The sequence below is a fragment of the Podarcis liolepis genome (genome assembly GCF_965112155.1).
Source record: "Podarcis liolepis genome assembly, chromosome: 13".
Classification (NCBI taxonomy): Eukaryota; Metazoa; Chordata; class Lepidosauria; order Squamata; family Lacertidae; genus Podarcis; species Podarcis liolepis.
The window spans coordinates 5,732,846-5,746,537 of record NC_139573.1 but is presented as its reverse complement, the minus strand read 5'-3'; the positions used below and the strand labels follow the sequence as shown (position 1 = coordinate 5,746,537).

At 48.2% G+C, this 13,692-nt stretch overlaps 1 protein-coding gene across 3 annotated transcripts in view; it reads left to right on the top strand.

Moving 5' to 3' along the window:
- The window catches only part of KIF4A (kinesin family member 4A), a 102,561-nt gene that overhangs the window by 84,618 nt on the left and 4,251 nt on the right, over window positions 1-13,692 (top strand). For all 3 annotated transcript variants that reach the window (XM_083472498.1, XM_083472497.1, XM_083472496.1), the window contains 14 exons: window positions 683-868; window positions 1,066-1,169; window positions 1,249-1,393; window positions 2,485-2,595; window positions 4,671-4,754; window positions 6,106-6,219; window positions 6,381-6,536; window positions 7,104-7,189; window positions 7,872-8,001; window positions 8,582-8,752; window positions 9,996-10,103; window positions 11,217-11,294; window positions 11,391-11,495; window positions 13,201-13,350. In XM_083472498.1, coding sequence (XP_083328624.1) covers window positions 683-868; window positions 1,066-1,169; window positions 1,249-1,393; window positions 2,485-2,595; window positions 4,671-4,754; window positions 6,106-6,219; window positions 6,381-6,536; window positions 7,104-7,189; window positions 7,872-8,001; window positions 8,582-8,752; window positions 9,996-10,103; window positions 11,217-11,294; window positions 11,391-11,495; window positions 13,201-13,350 — 1,728 coding nt within the window. The remainder of the gene's footprint in view (window positions 1-682; window positions 869-1,065; window positions 1,170-1,248; window positions 1,394-2,484; window positions 2,596-4,670; window positions 4,755-6,105; window positions 6,220-6,380; window positions 6,537-7,103; window positions 7,190-7,871; window positions 8,002-8,581; window positions 8,753-9,995; window positions 10,104-11,216; window positions 11,295-11,390; window positions 11,496-13,200; window positions 13,351-13,692) is intronic.

Here is a 13,692-nt window from a genome sequence, read left to right as displayed (position 1 = left end):
TCCAGCTCTCACTTCCATATATCTCTACTGGGAAAACCATAGCTTGAACTATACGGACCTTTGTCGGCAAGGTGATGTCTCTGCTTTTTAAGATGCTGTCTAGGTTTGTCATTGCTTTTCTTCCAAGAAGCAGGCGTCTTTTAATTTTGTGGCTACTGTCACCATCTGCGGTGATCAGGGAGCCCAAGAAAGTAAAATCTCTCACTGCCTCCATTTCTTCCCCTTCTATTTGCCAGGAGGTGATGGGACCAGTGGCCATGATCCTGGTTTTTTTGATGTTGAGCTTCAGACCATATTTTGTGCTCTCCTCTTTCACCCTCATTAAAAGGTTCTTTAATTCCTCCTCACTTTCTGCCATCAAGATTGTGTCATCTGCATATCTGAGGTTGTTGATATTTCTTCCGGCAATCTTAATTCTGGCTTGGGATTCATCCAGCCCAGCCTTTCGCACGATGAATTCTGCATATAAGTTAAATAAGCAGGGAGACAATATACAGCCTTGTCGTACTCCTTTCCCAATTTTGAACCAATCAGTTGTTCCATATTTAGAAGATTTTAGGGACCACTTAATCAAATAGCTCTCTAATTGGTATGCACATAAGATTGTAGAAAAGCAAAGCACATAAAACATTTTTTTAAAAAATCCAGATGTTAGTTAAACCTTTGCCTCTCTCCCCCCTAGGTGTCAGAAGGTGACCTGGATGCTCAAGGGTCCTCTGATGAGTACGCCACTCGGCACGCTCTCCACCAAGCTCAGATGTCCAAAGAGTTGCTGGAGCTCAACAAAGCCCTGGCTCTGAAGGAGGCCTTGGCAAGGAAGATGTCTCAGAACGACAGCCAGCTGGAGCCCATACAATGCCAATACCAGGTAACAGCAGCTGACCAGGAAGGAGTGAGCATCTGTACACACAGTGGGCTGCTTGACTGGGTGCCTAGCAAGCCACAGGAGGGCAGCCTCTCCTTTTTTAAGTGGAGATGTGGCCTGTTGGAAAGAAACAGCTGTAGCTGGAGGGGCTGCTGTTGGTGGCGTGCTGAAAAAATGAATGTATGTGTGTTTAAATCAAGACCAGCATCAAGGACCTGGAAATGGAGGTGGCCAAACTGCAGAAGGAAAAAGAAGACCTGGTCCTTGGCATTCATATGACGAAGAAGGATGTCAGCCAAGCAAAGTAAGAGGCACCTAATTGGGAGGTTTGAGAGGGGAAGGTTGTTGACTTCACGACTACAGGGCTGCGGTGTTCATTTCAGACTCAGCGAACGGCGCAGGAAGCGGCTTCAGGAGCTGGAAGGGGAAATGGCAGATCTGAAGAAGAAGCTGAAGGAGCAGTCGAAGCTCCTGAAGATGAAAGAATCCAGTGAGCAGACAGTGTGCAAACTGAACCAGGAGATCCGGGTATGTAGTAGTAGTAGTAGTAATAATAAAAATAAATAAATAAATAAATAAATAAATTGTTATTTATACCCTGCTCATCTGGCTGGGTTTCCCCGGCCACACTGGATGGCTCCCAACAGAATATTATTAATAATAAAAAAGTGACAAAACACCAAACATTAAAAACTTCCCTAAACAGGGCTGCCTTCAGATGTCTTCTAAAAGTCAGAGTTGCTTATTTCCTTGACATCTGATGGGAGGGCTTTCCACAGGGTGGGTGTCACCACCGAGAAGGCCCTTTGCCTGGTTCCCTGTAAACCTCAATTCTCGCAGGGAGGGAACCGCCAGAAGAACCTCGGAGCTGGACCTCAGTGTCCGGGTTGAATGATGGGGGTGAAGATGCTCCTTGAGGTATACTGGGCCGAAGCCATTTAGGGCTTTAAAGGTCAGCACCAACACTTTGAATTGTGCTGGGAAACGTAACACCCAGAGGGTACAATAAGAAAGATAATGGGGTTTGTGGTGTGGATAGCCGACAAGGTTGGCATTTTATTGGTTCATGTTTGATGGACACTGTAACTGTATAACTGGCACTTTAGATGTGTGTATTTTTTATAATCTTGGGAAAGCAGTTCATTCTTACCCTGACTGCCATTATGTTTCTCAGCTACTGTTTAAAAGCAACAGCAACTTGTTTAAGTTTGAATGCTTGCTTTTTCAGTCATGAGAGCTAGAAAAGCCAAGAAATTTTGAATGGGATTCTTGGGAAGTTATCAAGGCTGGGCGAAAGAAACTAAGGATTTGGAGAATTTAAACTCCCCAGTCCGTGCCAAAAGCTTTTATCAATCGAGCTGATTTCCTGAAGTCCTCCAAGCTGCATGCTCCAAAAAATTTCAAGGTTTCTAAGAATCTGGGCATCTCAGTGTTTGTTTCAGCGATAGGCAATGCGGTTCCCTCAAGACGTCAAACTTCCTCTCCCGTCATCCCTGACCTTTGACTGTGCTGAGGCCAATGGGAGTTGGGAGCCCTCCAGCATCTGGCTACACCTGCTAGGCAGATTCTCACCCAAGGCCTTTCCTCCTCCTCCTCCTCCTCCTTTGTTCCCCCTTCAGGCGATGAAGAGTCAACGTGTTCAGCTGATACGTCAAATGAAAGAGGACTCTGAGAAGTTTAAGCAGTGGAGGCAACAGAAAGACAAGGAAGTCATCCAGCTGAAGGCACGGGTGAGTCGAGCGTCAGCACTGAACTGTACCAGAAAAGCCCGGCAACCGCTGGGTGTTCTCACCCAGTGGCCAGCCAGATGTTCCATGGGGAAGCCCACAAGGAGAAGCTGAATGCAATGGTACTCTCCCAGCTTGTGATTGTAGGCAGACAGCCTCTGACCCTGGAGCTGGAATCTAACCACCATGGGACTCAGTCTGACTCTGATAAAAGTCTGACTTGGATAAAATAGCCAAAAGCAGCTTCCATAATTGAAGGACAGGCAAGCAAGAAATCCCTTCTGCTCTCAAAGGGAAGGCAAACTGGACTCCAAAAGCCACAGAACAGACAGAACTCTATTAGCAAAACTTGTGGCTAAATAAGAATAAGCAAAGACCTGGTAGGCGCTGGCACCAAGATACTGTCTCTCTTTGATCCCTCCAAATTCTCCTGTCTCCTGATACACTCCTTTCTCCCTAAGATTTAGTTGTTTGACTTCAGGAGCAAACTCCTGTAAAAGAGTTGTTTTATTTTTCGTTAATTGCTTTGGAGGAAGGACATATTTGTGAACCTTATCTGTACCAGCAGCCTCATGAAGGTCAGTTGGAGTCACTAACGAGCGGCCTTCATCCTGCTGCATGATCTCAACTTGACTAAAGTCTTGCCAAGCCTTCTGTTTCTCATGATTCAGCAGGGTCCAGCCAGCCAAACATTTCTGCCATTAAAGCAGACCTTTGATCTTGCCCTAAATCGTTAGCCAGTTCTCTTGGACAAGTTTGCTACCATTCCACTCCAGTTTCCATACATGCACATCCACTCCATTCCATACATGCAAATCTCTCCCCCCCCCCCCACAAAATCACCTATATAACTTCCAGTATAATAATAATAATAATAATAATAATAATAATAATAATAATAATAAAAAATTTATTTATTATTTATACCCCGCCCATCTGGCTGAGTTTCCCCAGCCACTCTGGGCGGCTCCCAATCAGTGTTAAAAACAGTACAGCATTACATATTAAAAACTTCCCTGAACAGGGCTGCCTTAAGATGTCTTCTGAATGTCAGGTAATTATTTATCTCTTTGACATCTGATGGGAGGGCGTTCCACAGGGCGGGCACCACTACCGAGAAGGCCCTCTGTCTGGTTCCCTGTAGCCTCACTTCTCGCAATGAGGGAACCGCCAGAAGGCCCTCGGCGCTGGATCTCAGTGTCCGGGCTGAACGATGGGGGTGGAGACGCTCCTTCAGGTATACAGGACTGAGGCCGTTTAGGGCTTTAAAGGTCAGCACCAACACTTTAAATCGTGCTCGGAAACGTACTGGGAGCCAATGCAGATCTCTCAGGACCGGTGTTATGTGGTCCCGGCGGCCACTCCCAGTCACCAGTCTAGCTGCCGCATTCTGGATTAATTGCAGTTTCTGGGTCACCTTCAAAGGTAGCCCCACGTAGAGCGCGTTGCAGTAGTCCAGGCGTGAGATAAATAGAGCATGCACCACTCTGGCGAGACAGTTCGCGGGCAGGTAGGGTCTTAGCCTGCGTACCAGGTGGAGCTGGTAGACAGCTGCCTAGACACAGAGTTAACCTGCGCCTCCATGGACAGCTGTGAGTCCAAAATGACTCCCAGGCTGCGCACCTGGTCCTTCAGGGGCACAGTTACCCCATTCAAGACCAGGGAATCACCCACACCAACCCGCTCCCTGTCCCCCAAAAACAGTACTTCTGTCTTGTCAGGATTCAACCTCAATCTGTTAGCCGCCATCCATCCTCCAACCACCTCCAGGCACTCACATCGCTTAAGCTGCTGCTTTCTGTGTTCCTTATAATAAGTAATACCATTGGCCTAGTTCAGTGTAATCTAAACTGTTTGGCTGTGGCTCTCTAGTCTTCCTTGAGACACCAGGAATTTGGATTGTCCCGGGTTCTGTTTTCCAAGCATTTCAAATTACTTGATGAGGTCTCTAGAATACAGGTGGGTTTAATGCCTCTATAAAAGTGGGTCACAAGACTTGCTAAGTTTGAGTGCAGACCACAAATCACTGTCCTGCTGGGTTGTTGAAAGGTCAGCCATTTTGACTCTTTGTCTTTCAGGATCGCAAGAGGCAGTATGAACTTGTCAAACTAGAGCAAGACTTCCAAAAGCAAGCCACCGTCCTCCGGCGAAAAGCAGAGGAGGTGAGTGGCCTTGGGCAGCAATATCTTCCGCCTGGTGAAGCACCACTGTTTTTAAAATAATCTACAGAGATTAGACAGGCTGAGACTTTGAATGCTTTGTGTAGAGAGACAAGGAACAGGCCCCAAGGTTAGAATTCCCTGATTCAGTAAATCAGAAGTGGGGGAATAGTGTACAAAGCTCTTCCCTCCCTCTGATTGTGTAGAGATTCTAGAATATGTGGTGTTAAATGGAGTATGCTTGACTTAATTCTGCCTCTAGGATTCATAGTTTAAACCAGGGCTGGAGAACCGGTGGCCTTCCACACATGGTCAGCCTCTGACTCCCAACAGCCAGTCTGGCCAATGGTCAGGGGGTAATGAGGGTTGTATTCAACAAGAGCTGGAGGGCCACAGGTGGTTCTCCTGTCCGGGTTTAAGACACTAACTTTGCTGGAAAGCCTAGCATAGATCGGAGGTCAATGGCATAGTAACTAGAGGAAAGGTAACAGCTTTCTTGTAATCTTCAATGAGTTAACCTCAGTCCTACATTGCAGGGGCTTGGACTAGTTGGCCCTCGAGATCCCTTCCAACTCTACAATTCTATGATTCCTGCTTACACATTTTTGATTCTCCATTTGTCCTCGTCAGCCATGCTGGCTGAGGCTCTTTATTTTAAAGCAAAGAGTTCTTAGAATACCGACTTCAAAGCCTGTGAAAATCCTCATTTTTGAGTAGGAGAACATCAAATCTCTTCTCAGAGCACATTGATGGTTACATTTTTATCCCACCCTTCTGAGGCAGAGGTAGGAAACCTCTGGCTGTGGGTCGCAGGGCCGATTCCCCCAAACCGCACCCACCTGCCTCACACCTGAAGTCATAAGTGACGTCGGGCGAGGCAGGCAAAGAAGGAACAATCGGGAGCTTAAATTGTGCTCCCAGTTGCTCCTTGGCTAGCTGGGTTTGCTGACAGTGAGCCCTTTTCGAAGACGCTACAGGCATGGTTTGGATGCAAGCTGCCCTTGCAGAAGGACATCTTCCCCGCTTTTGCAATCAGCTTTGGATCTGCAAATTGACAAGTTCAAAGGGACTCTTTGTTAGCACCGGTCAACTAATAAGTGCCGATAGGGAGCCCCTTTGAATTTGTTCCATCCCTGTTGAAAATGGCCTGTGGAGGTTTGGCCAGCTCTTGATCTGACCCTTCGGCTATAGAAGGCCCCCCACCTCCACCTCTTCATCCTCCTAAAATCCCAGGGGGAGGCTAGCTTTCGAGAGTGGCTATCCTAAGGTCACCCAGTGAGTTTCATTGCCAAGCAAGGGATTTTGAAAGTTTGGGTCCTGTTTCAACACACCAGCCTCCACCCCTCTCTCACAGGCCGCTGCTGCCAACAAGCGCTTAAAGGATGCTCTCCAGAAACAGCAAGAGGCTACCAATAAGCGAAAAGAGAACGTCAACCGCGGGATCGAGGGAGTTGCTGCTCGGGTGAAGGTAGGGGCCATAGCTCTCCTTGTTTCTGCTTCGGGCAGATTCACAGTGGCTCAAGTGGCTTATTCCAGGGGAGAGGCAAAGTTGGCTTGCAGGCACCATGGGGTGGGTTCTGGCCACCTTTCCGCCGACCCTCTGTCGTAACCAGCTTCCATCTTGTGCAGAGCTGGCTCGCGAACGAAGTGGAGGTCCTTGTTAGCATCGAAGAGGCTCAGCGCCACCTCAACGACCTCCTGGAGGACCGGAAGACCTTGGCGAAGGAGATTGCCTCGCTTAAAGAGAAGCGAGATGCTGGGGAGAACCTCCCGTCAAAGTACAAGGTGGGCAGTGATGCAGGCTGCAGCGGAGAGGGGGAAGGAAGGGACCGTGTGTTCTATCTAATCCACTTTCTCTTTGGCGTTGGGGTCTTCTGATGCAGGTATAGGCCACTTTCCAAAGGCCGCATGCCTGTAGTGGGCAGGGCCACAGACAAAAGTGGGTGGAGCAACGAGTGTGAATTCTGCCATCCAGGCATTTTCAGTGCTCACACAGACATTTTACCTAGGTATAACACTCCAGGAGGTGCAAAGGGGGTAGGGGAGAAGGAGACCTCCGATGGGCAGATAGAAAGGCTTGGGGGCTGCATTTGCCCCCCAGATTCCCTACCCCTGCTGTAAAGGGTGAGTTCTCTCATTCTGCACTGGAGGCAGGAGATCTTCCAGAAGCTGGTTCTGCTTCCCCACCATGGCAGATCCCCTTCCAGAGGGGAAAATCAAAGTCCTGCCCTGCTGGAAATAGCTACTGCTGCTTCTCTTAGAGTTAAACTGCCACGTCTTCTGAACTGAGTCCCACCTCCTCTCCCTGTGCTCTGCTTATTTTCTGATTCCGTTCCCATCCTCCTTTTCCAGAGGCGCACGTTTTCCCATAAAGCTGCGGAAATGGAGCATTCCATCGCCAAGCAAATAGAGAGCCTTGAAACAGAGATGGAGCTCAGGTATGGGGTGTTTTCAAGTCTCAGAAGAAGCAAAGCCACAACAAAGAGTGTAAGAAAAACTCCTCTAGCTCAAGCTGGAGGCTAATCTAGCCTGGTGTAGGAATTTAGAGGCATATGGACTCCAATATATAACCTTAATTGACTAGTACCTATTCGCTCTTGTAGTCCATTGATTTTCTAACCCCCTTTTAAGGCTGTCTGAGCTCTAGTGTTCATCATCTCGTGGTTGCAAATCCATAGTTCTAACTATGCATTGCAGGGGGGTGGACTAGATGACGCTTGGGGTCCCTTCCAACTCTACAGTTCTACGATTCTTCAATCTTCTGTTGCTGTGTAACATTCATCTTCTTGTTCTGAAAACATCTGGGAAAGCTTATTGTAGCTGTTTCCTGTGGAAAGGGGGTAAGAGGTGGCAGATTCAGGAGGTGCTGAAGTTTCCCTCTCAGTCCTCCAGTCATCTATCTGCTGCTCTGCTGCACCATCTCTGGACCACAGCAGGTCTCTTAGGAAATTAAACCCAGCCTGGCAGCCTAAGCAACTGCGTATTCACCCAGGGCTGCTGCTGCTGCTCAAGTCACAGTTCATCCAACACAAGCAGGGGCCAAATTGCCCAAGTTCCCCAAATGATCTGCTCTCTTGCCAAATCCCATGCGAACTCATGCAGTGGCTTCTTCTTCCAAAGGAGTGCCCAGATTGCTGACCTGCAGCAGAAACTGCTGGACGCAGACGCCGGCGACCGCACCAAGCAGCGCTGGGAGAGCATCACCAACCTTGCGGAAGCCAAGTGTGCCATCAAATACCTGATTGGCGAAGTAAGCTTGAGTGGCAGCAGAGGAGGCGGGCGGGAACAAAGAGGCAGGCGGCTCTGGAATGGAACCAGGGATTTGAGTCTCTAGAACAAATAAGAGGACTGGGGGGTGGAAGGGGCAGTGACACAGTGGCAGTGACCCCTCGTGGGCTAAAGGGGGCAGCCCTCCTAGCTTCTGTTGCTTGACAGCTCAACTCTTTCTCAAAGATACTTCTGTACCTTTCCTGTACTGAATGAGCACAATGATGCCAGTTGGCAAGATAATATTTTTATTATTTGTACCCTGCCCACCTGACTGGGTTGCCCTAGCCACTCTGGGCAGCTCCCAACAAATATAGAAGCACAATCAAACATTAAAAACTTCCATATACGGGGCTGCCTTGTATTTATAGTAGTTATTTATCTCCTTGACATGTAACGGGAGGGTATTCCACCGAGAAGTCTCTCTGCAACTTGACTTTTTGCAGTGAGGGAACTGCCAGAAGCCCTTGGTCCTAGATGCAAATTCTTCAGCATTACACCTTTTAATATTGTGTTCTCTCTCTTTCTCCACCTCCTACCCCCCGTGCGTGTACATTTCAAAGCTGGTCTCCTCAAAAGTGGAGAATGGGAAACTGGAGAACCGTTTGCAGCAGACCAAAACCACATGTGCCGACATGCATAAAATGCTTCTCGAAGAGCGAAAGGTTGTGGCGGAAATGGAAGCGGAGCACGAGAGTCAGCTGGTCCAGAAGGAGCAGCAGCATCAAGAAAAGGTATCACCTCCCACCCCCACCCCCCAAAACCACCTAATTCTGCAGCAGCTACAAAAACTACACCCATCCCAAAATCCCATTCTGAGCAGTTGATCAGTAGTCCTAACTAGGCTTTGCTGCTGGTACATTTAACCTGATTTCCAGGTTAAGGACCCTCTATCCACACCTATGAATTTGGCTTAGTCCAACCTCATGTTAGCGGAGAGGTGGCTGTGAATGGGATCCCTGGAAGTGCCCTTATGGAGAACTGCAGTGCCAGTGGTCAATAGCAGCAGAGAAAGGGCAATTCGGTTGCTGCCTTCTCAGTAAAGTTTGCAGGCTTGGGGTGCTCCAAGTTCTTTCAGTGTTTAGAACTCTGTGTTGTGCAGTGGCTAGAAAATGTGGGTGATCTGGTGGTAAATTTTGAGATTGAGCGCTGGTCCATGAACTACCATCAGACAACCCCATCCTGCCCGCCTGCCTGCCTTAACTTACAACCCTGTTTGCCTGCCAGCTTCTTCTTCGTTCTCAGTGTTGCCCCTTGTAGAACTCAGTATTGAGGTGGATGGGAAGAGAATTAGAACTAATTAGCTTGGCACCACCCACTAGAATGCCCCCAAGATCCAGGTTTGGGTCAAGTATTCTTTGATGAGAGAACCCCCCAGCAGAGATTTAAAATCACAAAACATACAGCAAAATGTGTGGAAATAGAGGAGGTTAGACCTTTAAAATATGCCCTTGTGGGTTTCTTCTAAAGCTCCCCTCTTCCCCTAGCATAGAGAAAGACCACACATTTGGTAAGTTAAAAATTAGTTTACTTACAAACTCTTCAAAGGTCAGGTTCATGTGGTTTTCCATACAGCAGTCAGAAAACACAGGCGGCAAAACTTGGCTTAGTTACAGTGGTGAAAGTTCCTAAATTATTACTATAGGAACTCGAGAGTGGCTTGTAAGAGCCATGAGGTCTGAGCTGCAGTAACCAGCTCAGGCGTCATACATTGAGCTTCTTTGGTAGACTGGGAGAGAGAACAAAGGCTTAATTACCTAATCCCTCCCAAGGTGAGCTAAGCTTAACCCCTTCATGCGTTAGTTAGACTTAATCATGTTGGTTATATGAGGCTGGTTATGCCACACGTTTGTGGTTTAGCCAACTCAAGACTTTGGCTGCCATAATGCGAGCTATACGGAAAGTATAGCCTCCCTTCAGACTGTGCCGCCTCTGACCCAAGGTCTCTACCCACCCACATCTCTCTTTCACCCCCAGGTACTCTATCTACTCAGCCAGATACAGCACAAAGAAGAAGCCGAGAAGAAGCTGGAGACTTCCATTTCAGAACGGGAGCAGCAGCAACTCGAGCGCATCAAGTTCCAGGTAAAAGCTGCTGTGTCTCTTAGGCATGGTTGCTCCTGCCCCCTCAAAGACAGCCGTGTTTGCCATCCAACCATTCCAGCTGTTCCCTTTGCTGGTGGGAAGGAATCCCATCTATAAGCTACAAGGCTTGTGGTGCTGGCATTGTGTCACTGAATGAGGCTGCCTGATTTTGGCTCAGACCACTACTCTTGATGCTGCTCTTGTCGATCTCTACTTTATCATCCACTGGCTTTGTAACCAAAGTGTCTTCTCTGCTCCCCCTCATTTTTGAAGGCTATGCTAATACGGTAGTTGTTCTTCCACATTTTTCTGTTTCTCAAAACATGCAGAACAATGTTAGCTCTGGTCATTTAAGTAAGTTTTGAAGGGGCTGTGTGTGTGAATGGATGGAGTGTGGTGTTGCTGGGAGGGAGGGAGAAAATGTGGTGTGTGTGTGTGGGGGGGGAGTCTCTAAATCAACCAGTGTATCCTGTAGGCCAGAAGTTGGAACTTCAAGTGATGGCACTCAAGGCTCTATCCCTGTTGTTGTTTAGTCGTGTCCGACTCTTCGTGGCCCCCTGGACCAGAGCACGCCAGGCACTCCTGTCTTCCACTGCCTCCCACAGTTTGGTCAAACTCATGCTGGTAGCTTCGAGAACACTGTCCCACCACCTCGTCCTCTGTCATCCCCTTCTCCTTGTGCCCTCCATCTTTCCCAACATCAGGGTCTTTTCCAGGGAGTCTTCTCTTCTCATGAGGGGGCCAAAGTCTTGGAGCCTCAGCTTCAGGATCTGTCCTTCCAGTGAGCACTCAGGGCTGATTTCCTTCAGAATGGAGAGGTTGGATCTTCTTGCAGTCCATGGGGCTCTCAAGAGTCTCCTCCAACACCATAATTCAAATCATCCATTCTTCGGCGATCAGCCTTTTTTATGATATAATTTTTTTAAAATAATAATTTTTAAAAATCAGAGCTGGGGGAAATATCAAGCATTCTTTCATTCTTAGTAGCCCTCTTCAAATCTTTAGAAGGCAGGGATTGCACAAATCCTAGGTGTGCAAACACCCCAAAGCGTGGGTTCCTTTGCAGCTGAAGATGAGACCTTAAGAGCCTTTTGCCTTCTTTACTCTGGACAGGAAGAAGAGCTGGCCAAGATGAGGGAGGTTTTTGAAAAGAACCAGGAACACCAAGAAGAGATTGAAACTCTTAGACAGGTAGGTCCGGGAGTGACAGCAGCGGCTGCTATTAGAGGAGCTGACTTTGCTCCTGCCACTCAGTGAACCTCACACTCCTCCCTTTCTTCCCAACAGAAACTGAGAGTTTTTCAAGCTGTCAGTGGCCAGAGGATCTGCAATGGCCAGCCGGGCCCTGCAGCAGGCACCCCGGAGTCCCCCTTTGAATACATTCCACCCAAGGTGTGTGTCCTTCCGGTGGGGTGGGGCGGAGAAGCAAAGCAGGGTGTCTGCGTGCAACAGAGCTTGTTTGTATGGCTGGTCCATCCTGTCACCTGAAAGATAAAGCTGGGTACAGTGGGTACCGTATTTTTCGCTCTATAAGACGCACCAGACCACAAGACGCACCTAGTTTTTGGAGGAGGAAAACAAGAAAAAAAATGTTCTGAATCTCAGAAGCCAGAACAGCAAGAGGGATCGCTGTGCAGTGAAAGCAGCAATCCCTCTTGCTGTTCTGGCTTCTGGGATAGCTGCGCAGCCTGCATTCGCTCCATAAGACACACACACATTTCCCCTTACTTTTTAGGAGGGAAAAAATGAGTCTTATAGAGCAAAAAATATGGCACTTAATTTGTTCCGGAGGTTTGTACTTAACCTGAAACTGTTCTTAACCTGAAGCACCACTTTAGCTAATGGGGCCTCCTGCTGCTACCGCACCGCTGGAGCAGGATTTCTGTTCTCATCTGGAAGCAAAGTTGTTAACCTGAAGCACTGTTTCTGGGTTAGCGGAGTCTGTAACCTGAAGCGTATGTAACCTGAGGTACCACTGTATGGATTAGAAGCACAAGTCAAAATACATTACAGCTCTTAGTGACTGCCTTAATGTTCATGGCAGTGTGGTGTAATGGTTAGGGTATCAGACTAGGACCTGGGAGACCAGGGTTCAAATTCCCACTCAGCCATGAAGCTCACGGGTGTCCTTGAATATCAGTCCCTGGCTCTCAGCCTGAACTACCTTGCAGGGTTGTTGTGGGGATTAAATGAGGAGGGGGCAGGACCATGTACAGCTGCTTGGAGGAAAGATTGAGATAGGAATGCGGCAAATAATAAAAAGGCTCGCCTCTGATCCCCTAAATGGCGCCTCAAATTACATTGCTTGAGAAAATCGCTAACCTCAACCAGGTGGGCTTTGGGTTCCAACTTCCATCAGCTGCAGCCAACCTGGCCTGATCATTTTTTGTGCGGCTGCCTTTGTTCCATAACTTGAGTGAGGCAGAAATGGTGAGCTTGTCTTCTTCTGACTGACCCAGAAACTCCAGCGGATGCAGAATGCCGTGGCGAGACTCCTTACGGGGTCCTCACTGCAAGATCACATTCACCCGGTGCTATACCAGCTGTACTGGCTCCCAGTGGAGTACAGGATCAGGTTTAAGGTGCTGGTTTTAACCTTCAAAGCCATATACGGCCTAGGACCCTTGTGCCTCTCCTGGTATGTCCCACAGAGGAACTTACGGTCTTCAAACAAAAACATCTTGGAGGTCCCAGGCCACAGAGAGGTTAGGCTGGCCTCAACCAGAGCCAGGGCTTTTTCGGCTGTGGCTCCAATCTGGTGGAACACTCTGTCCCAAGAGACTAGGGCCCTGCGGGACTTGACATCTTTTCGCAGGGCCTGCAAGACAGAGCTGTTCCACCAGGCCTTTGGCCAAGGCACAGCCTGACTCCCTCCTTTGGCAATCTTCACAGAATTTTAGCCCAGTGGTTGCCATCAATTTGATTTGAATTAATTTTATAATGAAATGATTTTAGAATGTTGTATTTTATTGTTGTTGGCCCCCCTGAGCCCGGCTTCGGCTGGGGAGGGCGGGATATAAATAAAAAGTTATTATTATTATTATTATTATTATTATTATTATTATTATTATTATATTCGGTTCCCCCCCCCCTTCAGCCAAAGTCTCGCAAGCGAATGACCTCCCTGCCTCCAGCCGACATGGATGAGGAAGACTCATCTCCTGACTCGGATGAGGCCAAAGGAATGGAAGATGCAGAGTGGGTGCCGTACAAGCTTTCCAGAGGAGCCAGGCAGAGCATTCTGGGGGTAGGATCATCGAGCAGGACGGATGACTTTTAGGAAGTTGCCTCCTGAAATCTGGCCAGGAGGAGCAATGCAAGAATTGGCTCTGGTAGACCAGCCCCAAGTGCACATCAGGTTCAGCTGTCTTGCTTCCAACACTGCCCTGTGGGGACACAAAGGCATCATCCCTCTTCTGATATCCATCCCAGTAATGAAAATACTCAGAGATATACAGTGGTACCTCGGGTTAAGTACTTAATTCGTTCCAGAGGTCCGTTCTTAACCTGAAACTGTTCTTAACCTGAAGAAGCACCACTTTAGCTAATGGGGCCTCCTGCTAACGCCGTGCCACCGGAGCACAATTTC